Raw genomic sequence first — 21088 nt, forward strand, 5'->3', positions numbered from 1 at the left:
GTGGATCGATCTGGCATCCCCATCTAGAGCGCTGGTCGCTGCATGCATGGGTGATCAACGGATACCCGTTGACCTGTCAGAAGGGGTCGTGAACACGATCACACAGTCGAGAGCCCCCTCCACGAGACGGCTCTACGCGTCTAAATGGTCGGTGTTTTCTAAATGGTGCGCTACTAAAAACTTGGATCCGCGCGCATGCGGGGTCCCGCGGGTGCTCTCCTTCTTACAAGAGCTGTTGGAAAAGGGCAGATCCCCTTCCACGCTCAAAGTATATGTGGCCGCTATTGCAGCGTTCGCTGAGACGACGCGCGGCCGGGCAATGGGAAGGAATGAGCTCATTATCCGCTTCCTCAGAGGAGCTAGACGGATGAATCCCCCGCGGCCCCCCTCGGTTCCCTCGTGGGATCTGTCCTTGGTCCTAGCGGCCCTAGAGGCTTTTCCCTTTGAACCGCTTGAATCCGTGGATCTAAAGTATCTGTCGCTTAAAACCATTTTTCTGATAGCTCTGTCTTCAGTCAAACGAGTGGGTGATTTGCACGCGCTATCTGTTAGCCCTGCATGTCTTGAGTTCGGGCCGAATGACTCGAAAGTCATTCTCAGACCGAGACACGGTTACATCCCCAAAGCGATTGGAACCCCGTTTAGGGCACAAGTTATGTCCCTCTCGGCTCTGCCAGCATCCGACAGTGGGGACAGTGATAACCTCCTATGCCCTGTCCGGGCGCTGAGAGTTTACATCACGCGCTCCGCCGCTTTCAGGCGTTCAGAGCAGCTCTTTGTTTCCTTCGGCGGACGCACCAAGGGTCTTGCCGCCTCGAAACAGAGCTTGTCCAGGTGGATAGTGGACGTGATAGCAGCAGCTTATGCCTCCAGACACCTGCAGTGCCCTCTGGGCTTCAGAGCCCACTCCACTAGAGGCATGGCCTCGTCGTGGGCCTGGTCCAGCGGAATTTCTAATCACGGTATTTGTATGGCAGCGGGCTGGGCCTCCCCATCAACATTCGTGAGGTTTTATAACCTGGAAGTTCCTGCCCTAACAGGCAAAAATACTGTCAGCATAAGTGACATGTATGCTCTGCCCATTTCTCGTGTGCAGTATACGTTCATATGCTGGCGCTATTCTGGTACTATACTCAGGGTGAAGTGTTTGACTCAGACCGGCTGATCCTATTTCCTATCCTATCCTATCCTGTTTCCTATTTCCCGTTACGCGCTGTTGTCGGTGCTGGCCCGCGCTGCTGGCCGCCCGTATTATTCTCTGTCGCGCGGGAATTTTTCCCTTCATGTGAGACCGACTATGTCGTTTTTCTCCTACCCTTATGAGTGCTTATGTACTGTATGGGCTCGCTCTGCCGGCCCTACTATTTGTACTGTTATATGTTTATAGACCGGCCGCGTCGCTCTATTTCATATGCTGCATGAAGTGCCTGTACTGCGCTGGCCCGTCTCTCCGACCGGCCACATTTCCCAGCAGAGTGTTTTCCCCGGTTTCCCTGGGATTCATGGGCTGGATGCTCGGCGCACACGGCGTTGACAAAGGGTTCCCGATGCGTAAGCTAACCTTACGCAATACGAGAGACCTCTCGTAAGAGAACGTACTCGGTTACTAATGTAACCTCGGTTCTCTCTAGAAGAGGGAACGAGTATTGCGTAACCTGCCGTGTCGCGCCACGAGCTTTTGCGCTTCAGACTGCGAAAACCAGAATTTTAGCCTATGAGCGCTGAATATATACACGCTGGCCACACCCATTCTGACGGTTAGAAGGGTGTGGAGGGCGCGAAGCGCCCTCATTGGTTGCCGCGTTCAGAGCGCTCACCGATAGGCTTAAGCAGTTGCCGCCGAGCAGCCAATGAGCACGCTTATACAGCCTGCCTAGGTCTGTCGGCTGCTGCACTGCGTTGACAATGTATACAAAATTAAGGATAATTTTTTGGCTTCAGATCTCGAAGAAAGAAGACTTTCCCGATGCGTAAGCTAACCTTGCGCAATACTCGTTCCCTCTTCTAGAGAGAACCGAGGTTACATTAGTAACCGAGTACGTTTTCATAGATGTTAAAGTTTCTTTATGGAACCACAGATGCCTTTATTTTTAAGAGTGTAGGGATCTGCAGGAAGCCGGGGGTCTGACTGTGAGCAGAGTCTGACTGAAAACTGGGTAAGAACAATATTTTCTTCTTGGGCAGATAAATAGCATTTTTCTAGACTGAGTTAATATTGGGGGAAATCAGCAGAATTCTGTTGAATGGATTTAAATACAACAGTTAAATATAAGGGTAAAATGAAGAATCCTGCTTGAGACTCTTGAACCTTGATGGGCTTGATGATCTCACACTGAAGTGAAAAAGGTAAATGTAATTTCATTCTGATTTCTAAATGGCAGGGTTTTTGCATGCAATAATAAACAACAAAATTAAAGACTAAAAAAAGACACATTTTTACAACAATGTCCACCAATGACCACATTATTCTCCACCCTGAAATGAGAATTAATGAGAACCACAGGGTAAATTAAAAAATATATGACAAACAAATAACACATACAGAAAGTAAAACAAATATACATGTCAAAGTCACAGACAAGTCACAAGTTGTTTGTAGCTCTAAATATTCAGGAAACACAGTCCCCATAACATCACAGCTGAAATGCAATACGTAACATTTAAATGTGAAATAAAAGCTCCCACACTTACTAGGATTCTGTAGACCATATCACAATGATAAAGATAATAGGGATTTTGGCATGCAAGTGTGAAATAAGTCAAACCATTATTTTTTTTTCATTAAGCATATATTTCCATAAAGACAAAACACCAAACACAAAAAGTATCGAGTTAATAAAAGGTCTATAGGTTCAGATTATAGACCATACAAAGATTCAGTGACATCATATTGTGAGAACTGAGCAGAACAGTCAAACATCCAAACTCCTCCATGAGCAGAGGACATAAAGATACAGAAATATATGTGAACTTTCAGATGGTAAGGTAACCATAATTCCAAAAACAAAGAGGAGGTAGCAACCACTGAGTAATACTTGTTGACAACATCAGTGCAGATGCGCTATCTAACATAGTTCAGTCAGTCACAGCTGAAATGGTTGCTTGCGTGATGCAAAACCTGTGAAAGCAGCATTCCATCTATTGTCTTTATCATATGTTGTAGTTGTTTTGGCTCTTGTGGTTAGCCAATGGTACTGTTTAAATATTTAAAGCCTGATTCAACTTTTTCAAGATAAGTGATTTACTGTTTTTTTAGTTGTCATGTCATGTAGATGTCATGCCTCAACGTATACTGATACCGAAGTGACACAAAAACCTGTTAGTCCAAGTTAGTCCAAACCATCCATGCATGTTTCAGAAATCTTACAGGATATCAAACAAATTATAATCTTCTTTTGCAATTTGCAATATACAAAGCATTCTACACTTTATATTCAGTGCCTTAATATCACATTTAAGGAGGAATAAGTCTCATTCCTGTGCCTTATAAAAATTTGTGACTGTGCAAAATACTAGACTTTGCAAAGAACTTTACAATTTATACACGCCTTTTGATGTATTCCATTTAAAGAAAGAAAGAAATAACCAAAAATTATAATACACTGAAGTTTTACATAATGTGAATACTGAACAACCACTCAAAACATCATTGTTGTTTCCCTAAAGAATACATTATCCACCATTCAACCCATCATCTGCTCTGACCAGAACAGTTGCTTCCCTTCAGTCTCCCGGGACTTTATTTTACAACATAATGTCTATAAAACCTAAACAGCAGGGTAAAACCTAAAACGTGGGTCCCGCCCACTTTATGATGTCAAGACATCACTAATTTTTTTCTCCATAGGTAAATCTGCTACAGAACCTTGAGTTGAACTACACCAAGTTAACACTGGCACTTATTTACTGATACCCGTGTGACATTACATTTATTGATTCACATTTGCCACTTAAATTACATTGTGTTACAATTCCCTTTATGTAACAAAGGTCAATTCATTGTTTCAAATAATGTACTCGTAAATATTAAAGTGCCCCTATTATTTTTCAAATATTACCTTTCATGTAGTGTGTAATATAGCTGTTTGTTAATGTAAAAGGTCTGCAAAGTTTTAAAGATCAAAGTGCATGACAAATAAAGTTATTGTCTCCCAAAAGAAAGAAACGATTCTGAACTGCTGAAACGAGTCTTCAGCAATTCCAGTCTCACTTCCTGCTACATACCTATGTAACAATGAAACAATTTTGCATAATGCATAACGCCGAGGAAGCCTCCGGAGCTGAAATTCAGATATGATAATAAGCATTTAATTTCCGACTTGTGCTGTAAGTGGTACACCAATCAGAACAGACTGGGATGTCTGACCAATCAGAGCAATGTAGGCTTGTTGAAAGGAGGAGTTAGTGAGAAGAAATCTTCGAATAAATCATTTTCAGATTCTTTAAGAAATAAGGTGATGTGCAATGTATACTATGAGAAAGTTAAAGTGTTTTTTGACCTTTGATGCATGTAAACCTTAATCTAGGAGACGTCCAAAACAAAATAAGAAACCTTTAAAATAGCATAATAGGGGCACTTTAAACAAATCTTTATTTTACCTACAGGAAAACGAGACAACTGTGATGTCTCTACAGTGCATCTATTTTTTTTATTTTCTCTTCTGTCATTAATATTTGATGTATGTAGTAGACAAGTTATGTGCCTTTGCTCATTGTCCAGGGATTTCACTTTTGCTCTATCATCTAACATAAATGGAACATAATTCTAGGAGATTTAACAATACAAAGGTCATAATTTTGGCACTTAATCACATGAAGACATTATATAACTATTAGACAAAGTTGTTTTATATATGTCATTTACAACATTTCACATGTACCTTAGGTTTGACAGGTAAAACTAACAATAAGGTTTCAATGTGTTAACAGCACTTATATATACTGTATAAAAAAAAAATATATGAACAAACATGAATTAACAATGAAAAGTATATTTATAAACAAACAATAACCTAGATGAATACATGCTATAAAAATTGTTGTTTATTGTTAGTTCATGAAACCTAATGCATTAACTGATGTTAACAAATTGAACCTTAGGTTACACTTTATTTTAAGGTGCCATTGTTTCAGTGAAAATATACATTTAATTACTGAGTAATATTAATTAACTAAATGTACTTACTATAGGGTTAGGGATATAATTTGGGTTTGGTTTAGGGTTAGTTGCATATAATTATGCATCATTTAAAGTTATTACTATAGTAATTACATGTAACGTTTACAAGGACACTGTAAAATAAAGTGTTACCAAACCTTAATGTAAAGCGGTACAGCTAAACTCAAGACAAGACCATCCTCTCGATACAGCCGTGTCTACAATGTTTGAATGAATTTTGGACTTTTTCACCAGATACAGCTGCCACATTTCCAAATATGTTAGGCCTTTCAGTCTTAACATGAACATCACCTTTGCACAAACTCTTCTACTCTAATGTCTTTCTCCATTAGGTTTGTTCCTCTCATTTGTTTCCCACTTTCCAAAAAGCAGCTATTCAAAGGACATGAGGTTTGCTGGTATCTGTGGAAAACAATGTGATATTCCTTGAATTGCTTGTTAATTACACAACTTTTTTTTTTTTTTTTAAATACGAGAACACGCTTACCTGCGGTCTTGTACTCCTGCAAGCCTCGGCTAGATGTCTGTGCCAGATAATCGCAGAGAAACGTGATCCAGTCTGGAACTTGTAAACATTACCTGATACCACAGAATAAAACAAATGAACTTGCATGAGTTTATTCAAATGAAGTTGTGAGACAATGCAAATCTGCCATTTATAGAGCCAAAAAGCCATTTCTTGAATACATTTTATTGTAGCAATGACTGGAAGATAATTCATCACTTTTGTATATTCTGTGTGTGATTGCTGTGCAAGTTTCCTCCCCAGACTAAAATGCATGTTTGAGCTGTTTTAACTGAAAGCAACTTGCACTGACATATCATAAAGTGGAGCAGCCAAGGGGCACGTGGAGATCCCCCCGGTGGAACGCGCGGTTGTGATGCAATTGTGTCCACAAAGTGCTGCAGCCTGACGGGTTATCCGCGTCTCCCATCCAAGGCCTGTAAATTCTCGTCTATGCTTCTGGCCAAGGCTTTCAGAGCCGCTGGACATGTCGCCTCCACCCTGCAAGCCATGGCCCTCCTGCAAGTCTACCAGGCCAAGGCACTCAAAGAGCTGTACGAGGGTAGTTCTGACTCCGGGTCAGGTACTGCGCACAGTGACGGACCTCGCCCCTCTCTGCACGGTTCCCTGTGCAGACTGTCCACACTTGTGGTCCAGGAACGCCATCTATGGCTGAACCTGGCAGATATGAGGGAGATTGACAAATATCAATTTCTCTACTCCCCGATCTCCCAGGCTGGCCTCTTTGGCGGCGCGGTCGAGAACTTTGCCCAGCAGTTCTCGGCTGGACAGATGCAGACAGAGACCATTAAGCACATCCTGCCCCGGCAGCCAGCTGCTGTCTCCCCCCTGCCACTGGCTGCAGCTCCCCCTCCTGCTCGTTGCCGAGGGCGCCCTAGCAGCTTCCACCTCCGCTCCCGCACGACCACATCAGCAGCCTCATGGTGACGGCCGCAGGATAGCGGCACAGCCCCTGCCAGATCCTCCAAGCGTCAGGTCAAGTGGCGCTCCCGAGATGGGTGACCTAGTGATGGAGGGAACAGCTCCTCAGGAGATGGTTACCACACCACTCCTGGTGAAGAATCTTTTGTTGAGTTTAATTTCTTTTTTCCTAAATTCTCAAAAAAGAGCAGTTTCCTCTATCTCTGGGTCCCAAAAGGGTGCGGACGGCAGTGTGCAACGCTATGCCTTGCCACTCTCATATCCCTTTCTATCGCCAGCTGGCAACAGTATGCAGTTTGAGGATGAGATGTCTTCTAACGCACAGCCAAACCATGGAGCTAGGACAGTGTTGCACTGCACACTCAGACACCACTCCGGGACGCTTTGCCTTGCGGGTCGGGCCCCTGTGCTGTACCTCGCTGCCCCACTGCAGGTACATCTGTGGTCCCTCTGACCCCACTTGTATGACCTCTGGAGGCCTGGCTAGCGCTTCCCAGACAGTCTCGCTGGCTCATTCAGACCATCAGACTCGGCTTTGTGATTTAGTTCTCCTGGCATCCCAAGTTCAAGGGCATCCAGTTCACCTCAGTGCTGAACAAGGATGCTTCTGTCCTGCCCCCTTCTAGAACAATGTGCATTTACATTAACATATTTAATGTCATGCAATTACAATGTTATTAGCTCACTATCTTAGCCTTTTTCAGTGCATTAGGTGAGGTAAACGGATAATATCAGTGATTCTTATCTATTTATCAAACACTAAAACTGGTACCGTCGTGGAGAGAAATTGGGTCTTTTTAATCTCTCTATTTAACCCGTGTGATGCCGCTGAACTCTTGTATGAGTTTCTAAAGTTTTTGAATTCCGAACATTGATATTTTATGTGCAACAATAGCATGCTCCGGCTCAGTGGCCTTAAACCTAATTTTAAATCTTTTTTTTTTTTCAAACAATATAATTTTTTTAAATAGTGATAGTGTACTGAGAATAACTCTTTCATCGTCTCATCTCTGTACAAGTCTTTCCATGTTGTTTTGATGCATTTTAAAAAGATGGATGACAGATAGCTTCAATCTTTCTGACAAACAACAAAAGATAATGTAAATTACAGTATGTACAATGTTTTCTAAACTTAATAATTGTAGTGTACAGTGTTTACTATAAGGGGGTATAATCCGCAGCTCAGTACTCACTACTCATGAGTACTTTTTTACTCAAAGTTTTTTTTTTGGACAAGTACTTTTTACTCTACTCACGCTACATTTTTTGGAATGTAATGATATTTACTTGAGTATATTTTTTCAGTACTCTTTCCACCACTGCAATCATCAGATCTAAACATCGATGGAACTTTATGGAAAAGTATAGAGAGCAAAAGCACAACCACATTTTGACTAACATTTGTATGTAGTATGAAGCAAAAAAAAAAAAAACGGTAACACTTTACAATAAAGTCTCATTTGTTAACATTAGTTAATGTATTAACTAACATGAACTAACAATGAGCAATACATTTATTACTGTATTTATTAATCTTTGTTCATGTTCTTTCCTGTAGCTCAAACAGTAGACCATTGGCACTTGCAACGCCAAGGTCATGTGTTCGATTCCCAGGGAAAGCAAGAACTGATAAGAACGTTAATATGTACCTTGAAAATGCAGTGCAAGTCACTTTGGATAAAAGCGTCTGCCAAATGCATAAAATGTAAAATGTAAATGTAATTCACAGTGCATTAACTAGTGTTAACAAATACAACATTCAATTTCAGTAATGTATAACTAAGATTAATAAATGCTGTAGAAGTATTGTACATTCTTAATTCTTGTTAACTAAAGAAGTTAACTAATGTTAACTAATAAAAAACCTTACGTTATATTTTTGAAGAATTATATTTTATGTGACATGTATTAAATGTTCTTTAGTGACTAGACGAGTAAAAAGTACCTCTTTCAGGATCAGTGAGCTGGAAAATATTTGGATGTTCAGGGTTTTCTGGCAGCACCACAATCCAACCTGTCAGCGTGATCTTTTTACATGGCCTGGATTTATACTTGAGATAAAAAGCCACAATTACAAAGAGGTTATGCAAAGAAGTTCATTTAAGTGTAAACTTAATTTAAGTTTAAATTTGAAGACGATATTTACAAGTCATTTACAATGACTCCACAGGAGTATAAATATGAGGAAACACAAAGGCAAAATTCCCTAAATCATTAACCACACTGAGTAAACCCAAAGAATATAGTTCTGATGTGCAGCAAAAGATTGTTGAGCTTCACAAAATAGAAAGTGTCTGTAAGAAAATAGCTAAAACATTGAAAATCTCCATTTCCACCAACAAGGCAAACATTAAGAAGATTCCAATCAACTAAAGATGTTATGAATCTGCCTGGAAGAGGACGTGTGTCTATATTGTCTTAATGCACAGTGAGGAGGAAAGTTTGAGAGGCCAAAGACTCTCCAAGGATCACAGATGGAGAATTGCAGAGATAAGTTGAGTCTTGGGGGTCAGAGAGCCTAAAAAATAAATAAACAACCTTTACATTAGGCATGTGCCGGTATCAACTTTTCATGCTGCGATTAATTGATTGAGCTTTTACCACGGTATACGGTATTATCACGATATTTTAATTGCTCAAGAGAAATGGATGGATTGGTGGGGGGGGGGGGGATGTAGAAAAAAAACTACTTGCATTACAATAGTGATTGTCAAAACATTTGGTAACTAAATAGAATTTTACACAATTTTCACGCTTTCAATTCTTGGGATTTGATTTCAATCTTGATTCAGTATTGACTTTTTGGATAAATATTAGGTAGGCTACAGTAGATTGACGTTAATTTTTCTCAAGAAAAAATATATCTCACATAATGCTGTGAACATACAGAGAGCCCTATTAGCTGGTATTATTAAAGGTTAAAAATTAACTAATTAAATTAAATATAATTTGGTTTTCATTATAATAACAATTATGACACAAGTAAAAATATAATACAAATGTAATATAGTGCACATATTTAGCAAAATACTCCTCTCTATAGCTATTTTTTTTCTAGTCAACTAACGTGTTGGTCATTAAATGGCTTTCCTGAGGTAAATGTAACGTTCTGTGACATAATTGTTCACCTGCAGTTTTATTGACCTCTTTCCGTGGTTGAAAAACACTGAATGATCGATATTATGTATGAGGCATATATACCTTTCGGTAAGTTGTAGCCTACTGTATCCTTAAATAAAAAGTAACAGATGATCGGTTTGCTTGAACTGAGGCGCTACAGTGATCTGTCAAGTCACATTTACAAGCACCAAAACGTCTCGGTTACAGATGTAACCCTCATTCCCTGAGTAGGGAACGGAGACGTTACGTCGGATGACGACGATTGGGGTTTCGCTTAGAAAGCCTCTCACCTTCGAGTATATAAAACGAGCCAATGGCAATGAAATGCCATGGGTCTGCGGAATTTGCATAGCGTATCTCCGCCCACCGCAGGGGGTATATAAGGAAGTACGCTGCAATATGCAGATATGTCTTCGCTGAGGAGCCGAGACTGAACTCAGGCGTTTTTCAGCGATACAGCGGAAGTGGCAGGAAGACGTAACGTCTCCGTTCCCTACTCAGGGAACGAGGGTTACATCCGTAACCGAGACGTTCCCTTTCGTGGTCACTCCGAGTTACGTCGGATGACGACGATTGGGGTTCCAGTCTAATCACGCCACCTCGGCTGTCATCCAGTGCCCTGCGTAAGTCTGAGCTCCCTGTTGTGAGAATAGCACGAACGAAGGAGTCATACTTAACACAGGAATACCAAGGTACACTGGGAAGCATATCTCAGGAGAAATATGCCATTATGCCCAACCATTAAGGGGGGGACTTGAGAGACACATATGACCCAGAGGGATGCATATGGGGTATCACTGAGGTGTCCAGCCGCAGGTGGAATATTTAAACCCCAGGGGTGGCAAGGTGGCTTGCCAAGGGAAAGACACACGCTCAAAAGAGACTTACAGTGGAATACACATGTGGGGGTCGCCCAAAGGGGGGACCATGCACATGGAGGCACCTAGTCAAGCGCAAGAGCTGTGTTATGGCAGATTGGCATAACTCAGGCGTTGACGTAACCAGTGCTGGAGGAACTCAGAGCTTATCAGACTCACCTGAGAAGATGATCGCACGTATCCCGTCCGTGGAGAGGAATGGCGAGCAAGCGAAGACACCTGAGCAGAATCTAGTACCGGCTGGTTGAAGCGAGTACATGAGAAGAAACTGGCTCTACTCGGAGATTATAGAATCTCGCGAATGTGTTGGGTGTCGCCCAGCCTGCAGGTCTACAAATGTCTGTTAGCGAGGTGCCATGCGCTAGAGCCCAAGAAGAAGCCACACTACGAGTGGAGTGGGCTTTCACACCAAGGGGGCATTGACGACCTTGCTGCTGGTATGCCAAAGCAATGGTATCCACTATCCAGTGAGATAACCTTTGCTTTGAGAGAGCCTTTCCCTTCAGCTTCCCACCATAACAGACAAAGAGCTGGTCTGAGGTCCTGAAACACCGCGTTCTGTCTACGTAAGCACGAAGGGCGCGTACTGGACAGAGCAGTGCCAAGGCTGGGTCTGCCTCCTCCAAGGGCAGCGTTTGCAGGTTCACTACCTGTTCTCGAAAGGGTGTGGTAGGAACCTTGGGCACGTATCCAAGCCGGGGTCTCAGGATCACGTGAGAGTTAGCCGGCCCGAATTCCAGGCACGCTTCGTCAACCGAAAATGCCTGCAGGTCCCCTACCCTCTTGATGGAGGCCAATGCAACCAGGAGCGCTGTCTACATAGACAGGAACTTAAGCTCCGCTGACTGTAAAGGCTCAAATGGAGCACTCTGCAGGGCAGTTAGAACCACTGAGAGGTCCCAAGAAGGTATGAGGGGAGGACGAGGAGGATTTAGTCTCCTCGCTCCCCTCAGGAACCTGACGATCAGGTCGTGCTTCCCCAAAAGACTTACCATCAACTGCTTCGTGATGTGCGGCAATGGCGGCAACATACACTTTCAGGGTGGAGGGAGACAGCCTTCGCTCCAACCCTTCTTGCAGGAAGGAAAGCACGACACTGATCGGGCATTTCGTGGGTTCTTCGTTTAGAAGAACACCAGTTGACGAAGAGGTTCCACTTCAACGCATAGGCATGTCTCGTGGACGGTGCTCTAGCGGAAGTGATGGTAGCCACCACCGCAGGTGGTAAGGTACTCAAACCTGCCTCGTCCCGTCCAGGAGCCACACGTGGAGGTTCCAAAGATCGGGATGAGGGTGCCAAAGGGTGCCCCGTCCCTGAGAAAGGAGGTCCTTCCTCAGAGGAATTGGCCAGGGAGGTGCTGTCGCGAGGAGTACTAGTTCAGAGAACCAGGTCCGGTTGTGCCAATACGGGGCAACCAAAATGACCTGCTGCTCGTCCTCCCTGATCTTGCGCAAGGTCTGCGCAAGAAGGCTCACTGGGGGAAACACATACTTGCGTAGGCCCCCCGGCCAGCTGTGCGCCAGTGCATCCGTGCCCAGCGTGCCCTCGGTCAGGGAATAAAACAGGTCGCAATGGGACGAGTCGTGGGAGGCAAACAGGTCTACCTGTGCGTCGCCGAACTGATCCCAAATCAGCTGGACCGTCTGGGGATGGAGCCGCCATTCTCCAGCGAGAGGCCGAACTCGAGACAGCTCGTCGGCCGCCTGGTTCAGGTGTCCCGGGATATAAATGGCTCGAAGCGACCTCAGATGCTTCTGACTCCATATGAGGAGGTGGCGAGCGAGTTGCGCCATACGGCGGGAGCGTAGACCACCTTGATGGTTGATGTACGCTACTGTCGCGGTATTGTCTGATCGGACTAGTACGTGCTGACCCCTGAGCAGCGCACGGAAGCGGTGCAGGGCGAGACGCACAGCCAGCAACTCGAGGCAATTGACATGCCAAAGGCGCTGGGGTCCTATCCAGGAGCCCGCGGCAGCATGACCATTGCACATGGCGCCCCAGCCCGTGGTGGAGGCATCTGTTGATACAACAACATGCCGGGAAACTCGTTCTAAGGGCCCTCCGGCCCGTAGAAACTTGAGGTTCGTCCACGGGGTGAAGGTCTGACGGCAGGCTGGAGTCACTGGGACTCGAAGCGTGCCGTGTTGCCATGCCCACCTCGGGACTCGATCGCGAAGCCAAAGCTGAAGCGGTCGCATATGAAGCAATCTCAGCGGCATTACTGCGGCTGCGGATGCCATATGCCCCAGGAGCCTCTGAAATAGTTTCAGTGGAACCGCACTCTTGCCCTCGAATTGGCGAAGACAAGTCAGCAGTGACTGCGCGCGCTCGCTCGTAAGCTGCGCGCACATGGCGACCGAGTCGATCTCCATACCGAGAAAAGAGATCCTCTGCACGGGGCAGAGTTTGCTCTTCTCCCAGTTGACCCGAAGGCCCAGACGAGCTAAGTGCCGGAGCACTAGGTCCCTGTGTTCGCAAACCTGGCCTCGAGAGTGAGCTAGGATTAGCCATTGGCCGTAACCCACCGCTTCTTGGGTACAATGAAGTAAGGGCTGTAGAAGCCGGACTTCATCCCGGCTGGAGGGACAATCTCGATCGCACCTGAGTCTGCTTCAGGTGGCCGAAGCCACACCGCCAAAGAGCTCAGCCAGGGACATGGGGGAGCTGAGAAAAATAATTCTCAGACCCTACCACATCAACCTGGCTAAGCCCATGTCTGGACCACATAGTGGACATCACCTGACCCAGGATCACGCAGGTACCGATGTCGCCCGAGAGCGAGTTCAGTAGTGTGCGCGGCGGAACAACCAGGCCGGGCATGGGAGGCATAGCGTCCCAGCATGGGGCGTGGTTAAAATTTTCCGCGTTCTGCCAGGGTTGGCCAGGGAAGGACTAGCGTTCCACTGCGGCCGGTTCGACAGAACTCCCGGGACAGCACTGCATCGAAGGCGCAGGCGACACACAGTACTGCATGACCGTGCCACGATAGTGACAGGGAACATACAGACCATGATCACCGTGCGATCGAAAGCAGCGAAGGCGGAGGACACCCGCGAGCCGCGAAAGTCACGTGGAGTCTCGCGCAGCGCAGGCGTCCTGATGCACGTCCGGGAGAAGCTTACAGCACTCGGGGGGAGGGCGGGGCCACTCCAGCCGATGCTTTCAGCTGCCCGGGAAAGCATGGCTGACAGCTCTGGATCGGTCCTGGCAACGATGGCACTCCCGTGGGAGGCAACGCAGTCGAAACTTCATTTCCAGAGGAATCAAGCCCGCCTTGTGATGCTGTGAGTGCATGGTCTGCGATGTGGAGGGGGGTGTGGCCCGAGGAATTGACTCGTCGGTTGTTGTGCCACACCAAACCCTCAGATCACCCTGGCCACCAGCCAAAGTATCCCTTCTCGAGGAAGAGATAAATTGGGGTGTGGCAGAGGGGACTCTACTCACATGGAGATCATTGAGTCTTGATCTATAAACATCGCGATGGTCATGTTCCCTTCTTTTTTTTTTTTTTTTTAGTTTCTTTTTTTTTTTGCAATGAAAACATGACTCATCAACGAGCGCTGCCAAGCGTGATTAAGCCCAACACGCAAAACAGCGCTCGCGACCGTTAGGCAGATGACAGCACAGTGCGCACACACATCCAGAAAATACACAGGCGAACCGTCTTGAAAAAGACGTGCCGCGTGCAGCTCTTTTAGAGAGTGGAAAAGCTCAGCAGAGTGCTGAAGCGCCCAGGGAGAAACACACTCACTGTCGGCAGATTACTGCACAAATCAGCAGCAGGAAATGCGATCTCGCTGGAAAGCGCCGTCACACAAACACACTGAAGAGCCGCTCGTCTCGAAGAGATTTGAGATGACACTCAAAAGGCTTGTGGAGTGAAGTACTGAACTTGGCTCCGAACGAAAACATATCTGCATATTGCAGCGTACTTCCTCATATACCCCCTGCGGTGGGCAGAGATACGCTATGCAAATTCCACAGACCCATGGCATTTCATTGCCATTGGCTCGTTTTATATACTCGAAGGTGAGAGGCTTTCTAAGCGAAACCCCAATCGTCGTCATCCGACGTAACTCGGAGTGACCACGAAAGGGAACAGTATTTATTGTCTGAATTTCGTAATAAAATGGACAGAACATGAGAGCTGAGAATTGTTTTCATACCAGCTCTGTCTAGTCTGTCGGTGTCAGTGTCCTCTTTGCTCCGCGATTTTTCTCTGCGTGAGAAACTGCATGTGGCGCGAGAGCGTTTGAAAAGTGTAAATTGCGTGAGTCTCACGCTGAATGCGTATTGACAGCTCTGCTTTTAGAAGGGGGATAAATCGTCGGCAGCGTGCCTCCTTCCGCCGTGCTTCTTCTCCATGTGAGGATTGTTTACATTAGACTAGAGTGCGCACTGCGCCGCATGCATACAGTGCTAATACATGTGAGGATTGTTTACATTAGACCTGAGGGTGCGCACTGCGCCGCATGCACACAGTGCTAATACATGTGGGGATTGTTTACATCAGAGTGCGCACGTGTTTCGCGCAGCATATACGCAGTGTTTGTTTAAGCGGTTGATGGAAAATAAGCTAATACGCGTTCTATAAATATAAATTCTGATCTATTATTTTTCACGGTATTTTGAAGTGTTCAAGGAAAATCCTCCTCGCTCTTCCAAAAATAAACTCCAGCATATTCAGTTGTCAGACACGACTGGAACTTCAAATGGGACCAGCTTCTATTGTCAGACGAAACAAAAGAAAGAGCTTTTTGGCAGCAAACCTGCCAGACGGGTTTGGTGCAAACAGGAAAAAAAAAAAATAACCCATGGCTATAAATATATTGCTAAATCTTTATTGTTGTGGGCCTATTTTTTAGCTGGATATCTTGTTCAGATACATATGGCATCATGGATTCTAGCAAATACCAACAGATAAAAAAACAAAACCTGACAACTTCTGCTAGAAATGTTATAATGGGCCGTGGTTGGATCTTCCATCAGGACAACGATCCAAAACAAACATAAAATCAACACAAAAATGTGTCACTGAGCACAAAATGAAGCTTCTGCCACAACCATCGAGTCCCCAGACCTGAACCCTATAGAAAATGAGTGGGGTGAACTGAGGGGAAGCAGCACAACATGGATCTGGGAGAGATTCTGTATGGAGGAATGGTCTTTGATCTCTTGTCAGATGTTCTCCAAACTCATCAGGCATTATAGAAGAAGACTCAGAGCTGTTATCTTAGCAAAAGGAGGTTGCAAAAAGTATTTAATAAAAGGGTGCCAACTATGGCCAGCGTGTTTTGGAGAAAAGCATTTATTTCATAATGTGATTTACCCCCCACTTTCAGTTTTTTTACTTCAATGAAAGGCTAGATTTTTGCGAATTTTTTGAATGAAAGATCAAAAGGATAAACCAGGCAGATTTATTTTTACAGCATCTTTGATCATATTTACCAGGGGTGCCAATAATTCAGACCACAACTGTAAACAAAGCTCTTAATAACTAAATTGTAATGTAGATGCATACATTTTCTTTTAAGCTGCTCTGAAACAAAAGCGCTATACAGGTAAATGTGAATTGAACTGAACTGAACGGAATTGAATTGAACTGAACTCTATGTTTTCTCACTGGATTGAAGGAATAATTAATCACTTACATGTCTTCGCTCATTTGCTCTTAGAGCTTTAGAACCAAAATAGATGAGAATGGAGCCGGATAAGACAATCCAGTAGCGCTTCCAGGATGAAAGCTGGCGTAAAGAAAACAAAAGTGAAAATCAACTTAAGAGACAGATTAAGTTCTCTTCTCTATTAACTTGAACAGACATGACTATTTTATTGACCGTTTATTGAACTTTCTGGACAGGTATGATCACTGCATCCTTAAAATGTAACCCAGTAAGTGTCATGTTTTCTTAGACATTACATCTGGCAAATTACAGGATAGTCTACCCAAAAATGTATTGTAAATGTAAATGTTGAACATTATGTTGAAAGTGCCTGAAATAACCAGTTTCAAATTTCAGATCCTGTTTCAGGCTTTCATGTCAAGATTTTGAAGTATTTATCAGGTGTAACTAGGCTCATTCAGATTTGGCAAAACATTTTGTGTGCAATTATAAAAGACATTTGGGCAATGCCTTATCCACACACACAAGATTAAGCATTCAAAAGCATTCATTCATTCATTCAACTATAAGACTGGAATGAACACCAGCACACACAAGCAATCCTTTTAATAGTCAATTTCATGTAAAAATGTAAACCCAACAGGTATGAAATATCAGAAAGATAAAACAAAATGTTAATGAGAAGATGGGCATATAGGACTGCTGCAGCTTAGTGAATAAATATATTTAGCCTATTTATTATTCAGAATGCACAGTTGGAAAGAAAATATTTATAGGAACATTTCAGCAGGCTCAAGATAATTAATACAGAGATCATTATTCATTGTTTTAATCAATTGGCAGCCATAAAACATAGTGCTAATAATCTGCATTCACATTGTATGTAGGTACGCTGAACGCTCTGACTGGAAACTCCCGATATGTACAGTACTAACTAGAACGCGGAAGTAGTTGTGCAAATAGTCCATTGGGATATGGGATAAAAATACCTGGTAATGTTTAATGTTATCTGTAAAACCTTTACAGATAAATTTGACTGCACACTTACAGTTGGTTTTTTACCCTCCTTCATCAGTGTCTTTCTCCGCAGGGGTCCTTCAATGGTTATGCTGCTTAAAGAACTGCATTCATAGCTGGATACAGACCCTGGGGTGCTGATGAGGAAGTAAGAGGATCATCTTTACAAGTCATTCAAATCATTTGCAAAGAAGGCAGCTGTACACGAAAAACCTGTTTTATTTGAACACTTAAAAAGACAATAGTATGAATCTGAGTTGTGTGCTTATGGACACACAATTAACAGCTACAAGGTTTCCTACCTATAAATATAACTTCTGCTTCTAGGAGAGTTACAGATTGGGACTCGCCAGTTTGGACCAAGTGTTGCGTACATACGGCCTCTGAAAGTGATCAGGAGGAGGGATGTGTTTTTCATTTGTATTAAAAAAAAATAGTCACAGATAAATAACAAACATGTTGACAGCTGACATTCTGAACATTGCTACGTAATACGTGTAATTAGCCTTACCTCTCAACAGTACTTGATAATTCATCACTAAAAGAGCTCTCTCTACTGCCTGCAGAGGGACAGAGAAAAGATGAATGTCAAGAAAAACAAACTCATTATCTTTTTTCTTAAAATAAATTCATGAAAGTTGGTAACAGAAAAAAAAGAGAAAGAAAATCAACAATGAAGATGACAGGTCTATTTAAGGAATAAATGAATGTGAAGTTTTCAAAAGGCAAAAACCCACTGCACAAAATCTTGACCACCACTCCCATCTAGTGGTGAAAAATCAAAGACAAACACAATTCCAACACAGCAGTAATATTTGATGGTGGTAATGGTGGAACACTCCTAAATTAGGACACATAAATCCTTGCACTAATCCTGTGTTAGTGGAACAAAGACTGAGATGTGTACAATAGGAATAAACTGCAGTACCCAGTGAGATGCCGTTGGTAAATACTGAATCATGTGTGTGGTTTCTGACAGGACTGTGAGACTCTAAGAAGCTGTCATCCAGTAGGTGTCGAGCCTTTTCTTTTGCAGGGAATGTCGTACTTTTACTCTCCACTACACCAAACTGGCACATCATACTGTGATGAGACGGGTGAAGTGAAACAGAGAGAGGCAGTCAGATTAAGAAATGTGTTCCCTTGTGAAAAAGCTGTGCAGTTGTATTGAATGTGCACTTGCAGATAGCTAATAATATAATACTAATGAAATAAATGGTCACTTAAGTGTACTTGAAGAGAGTACACTTTTATGACTATGTTTCTTAACACACTTAAGTACTTGTTAAAAAAGTGCACTTTGTAAACATGTCAAAATAAAAGTTTACTTTAAAATTCTTTTAAATCATTGTTTTACTCTTTTGTCACTCTTTAAAAAATACACTTATTTTGATGTGTTGACTAACATACTAAAACACATGCAAGGTACTTGATTATAGGTTTAACTGTAGTGTGTTATTCAATATTACATTTAAAGTTAACATATTTGAAATGCAACTTAATTTATATTACCATAAATGCTCATCAGTACCATTCATTAGTAAACTTAAACCCTATTTCCAAAGAAAATAGAACTGTGAAATTACATATAAAGATGTGCATAAGTGGGTAAAAAAAGCACACAGCAGTTCAGCTAATTGAATTTAATATAAATTTTAAATATAATACATTATTTCTGTTATGTATTATATATTCCTGTAATAAGTACTCATTTTAAAACGATGCAAAATTTTAAAAAGGCAAAAATAAAGGATAGGGGCAACTGCTTTTTATCTCCATTTTGGAGCAAAGTTATTTTCTTTTTTCTTTATTTAATTCCTTGTGTTGTGATTGGTAAACTTCTCACACAATGTACTGTGCTACTTACTTATTCCCCAGACTGTGGCTCTTTCTGTGTCGGGCAGGGGGTGGTGTTGGGAGGTGGGCAACCACTGATGTATCAGGACAGGTCGGTCGTCGGTTATACCGACTGAGGTTATACACTTCTGAGGGTCCTGTACACACACAGGCACACACACGTTTTCATGTTTTATGGGGACTTTCCATAGACATATTAATTTTTATACTGTACAAACTGTAAATTCTATCCCCTAACCATAAACCTACCCATCACAGAAAACGTTCTGCATTTTCATCATTTAGTGTGATTTATAAGCTGTTTTCCTCATGAGGACCAAAAAATGTCCCCACAAGATCAAAGATTTCTGGCACTACCATCCACTGGGTAATTTTGTTCCCATAATGTAGGGTACACCTGAACACACACACACACACACATACATACGCATCCTCACATGCACGCACTCCCGCACACACGCATGTATACACACACACACACACACACACACACACACACACACACACACACACACACACACACACACGTCTGGTGCACTATCTTTGTGAGGACTCTCCATAGACGTAATGGTTTTTATACTGTACAAACTGTATATTCTATCCCCTTACACTGCCCCTATCCCTAAACCTACCCATCACAGGAGACATTCTGCATTTTTACATTTTCAAAAAAACTAATTCTGTATGATTTATAAGCTTTTGTACCCATGGGGACCTCAATTTAGGTCCCCACGGTGACACAAGTCCCCATGAGTCTGTGTGCATTCAGGTTTAAGTCCCCACCGGTGTAGAAAAACATGTCCACACACACACACACACGCACGCACGCACACACACGCACACACACACACACACACACACACACACACACACACACACACACACACACACACACACACACACACACACACACACTCCATATCAAGGTTTTAAAGATCTTCTTGTATTGTTAAAACACTGAAACTACATTGAAACATAGATCGCTAGATTGTAGCTGCATTTGTAAAGCCTGTTCCTGTTCTGTTCAAAACAAACAACCACAAAATGCTTACTAGGCACCAATTAAAGCGAGTGGATAATTAGAAAAGCTCTGGCTCTCAGAGAGCTAACAGGACTAAAACATTTGAAAACAGTCCCATAGTTCCACTGCTGCAAGTTAGGCATCATGTCAAAGAGGACGGCTCAGTTTCTCGAACCAGCCACAGCTTTACTGGCCTGGTAAACAAGAATGTCACTCTGAAATAGCAAAAATAAGTGGACAGCCAGTGAAAATGTTCCCTGCAGTCATGTTTACAGGCATTTTTCCCCAGTAAAGTCAAACCAGAGGGGGATGTGTGGCTTTTGAGTATTAGGAGTATTATGTTAATCATGACATTCCCTACTGTCTTTTATAGTACATTAATAGGTCTCATAATGGGTAAGAAGACCCTTTACTAAATGAAAACAGGATTTCTTCCCTACTAACAATCAGAAGAGACAAGCTAAGTGATGCCAGTAGAGAGTGCATCATTAGAGGCCTTTCAAACACTAGATATATAGGCCAGGAAAACATAGTGGCCAACAGAGTTCTCAAGAGTGGCAATGGACAATAATCAAGCGTAGCGTCAGTTCTGGCAGGTCACATTAGTCACGCTCGCATCAGCTGACTCTCAGCTGATCCACGTCTGCCTATAGTAATACGATGCCTATCACTGTATACATATATAAGCTCCTTCAGTATTATCAGCAGCTATCGCGTTTCTCAGGAGCGAATTACCCTCCTCCATTCCCAGCTCCTCCTCTCTTCAGTCAGGATTTGGCCTTCTGATTCCCCCTTGAATCAGACTAAATTCTCGAATTATGTTGTACATTAAAATATTAACATTAATGATATCTGCAATACATTCATGTTAATTCTGTTCTGTTTACCCTAAGGGGGGTTTTATTGCTGCTCTAATGCGCAGGAAGTTCTTGACCAGAACA

At 43.1% G+C, this 21088-nt stretch overlaps 1 protein-coding gene across 2 annotated transcripts in view; it reads right to left on the reverse strand.

Moving 5' to 3' along the window:
• Window positions 1–4663: 4663 nt before the first annotated feature.
• ralgps1 (Ral GEF with PH domain and SH3 binding motif 1) overlaps window positions 4664–21088 on the reverse strand; it is a gene marked incomplete at its 5' end in the record, with an annotated part of 113292 nt that continues 96867 nt past the window's right edge. Inside the window, 9 exons of one of the 2 annotated variants that reach the window (XM_081349903.1) lie at window positions 4664–5581; window positions 5667–5758; window positions 8572–8677; window positions 16280–16372; window positions 17301–17406; window positions 17572–17652; window positions 17781–17829; window positions 18198–18352; window positions 19137–19263. In XM_081349903.1, the coding sequence (XP_081206029.1) occupies window positions 5552–5581; window positions 5667–5758; window positions 8572–8677; window positions 16280–16372; window positions 17301–17406; window positions 17572–17652; window positions 17781–17829; window positions 18198–18352; window positions 19137–19263 (839 nt within the window). In that variant the 3' untranslated portion in view covers window positions 4664–5551. Of the gene's footprint in view, window positions 5582–5666; window positions 5759–8571; window positions 8678–16279; window positions 16373–17294; window positions 17407–17571; window positions 17653–17780; window positions 17830–18197; window positions 18353–19136; window positions 19264–21088 lie in introns of both variants that reach the window. The other variant, XM_081349904.1, reaches the window with a different exon arrangement.

Source organism: Scardinius erythrophthalmus (genome assembly GCF_964197995.2).
Source record: "Scardinius erythrophthalmus genome assembly, chromosome: 20".
Taxonomy (NCBI): domain Eukaryota; kingdom Metazoa; phylum Chordata; class Actinopteri; order Cypriniformes; family Leuciscidae; genus Scardinius; species Scardinius erythrophthalmus.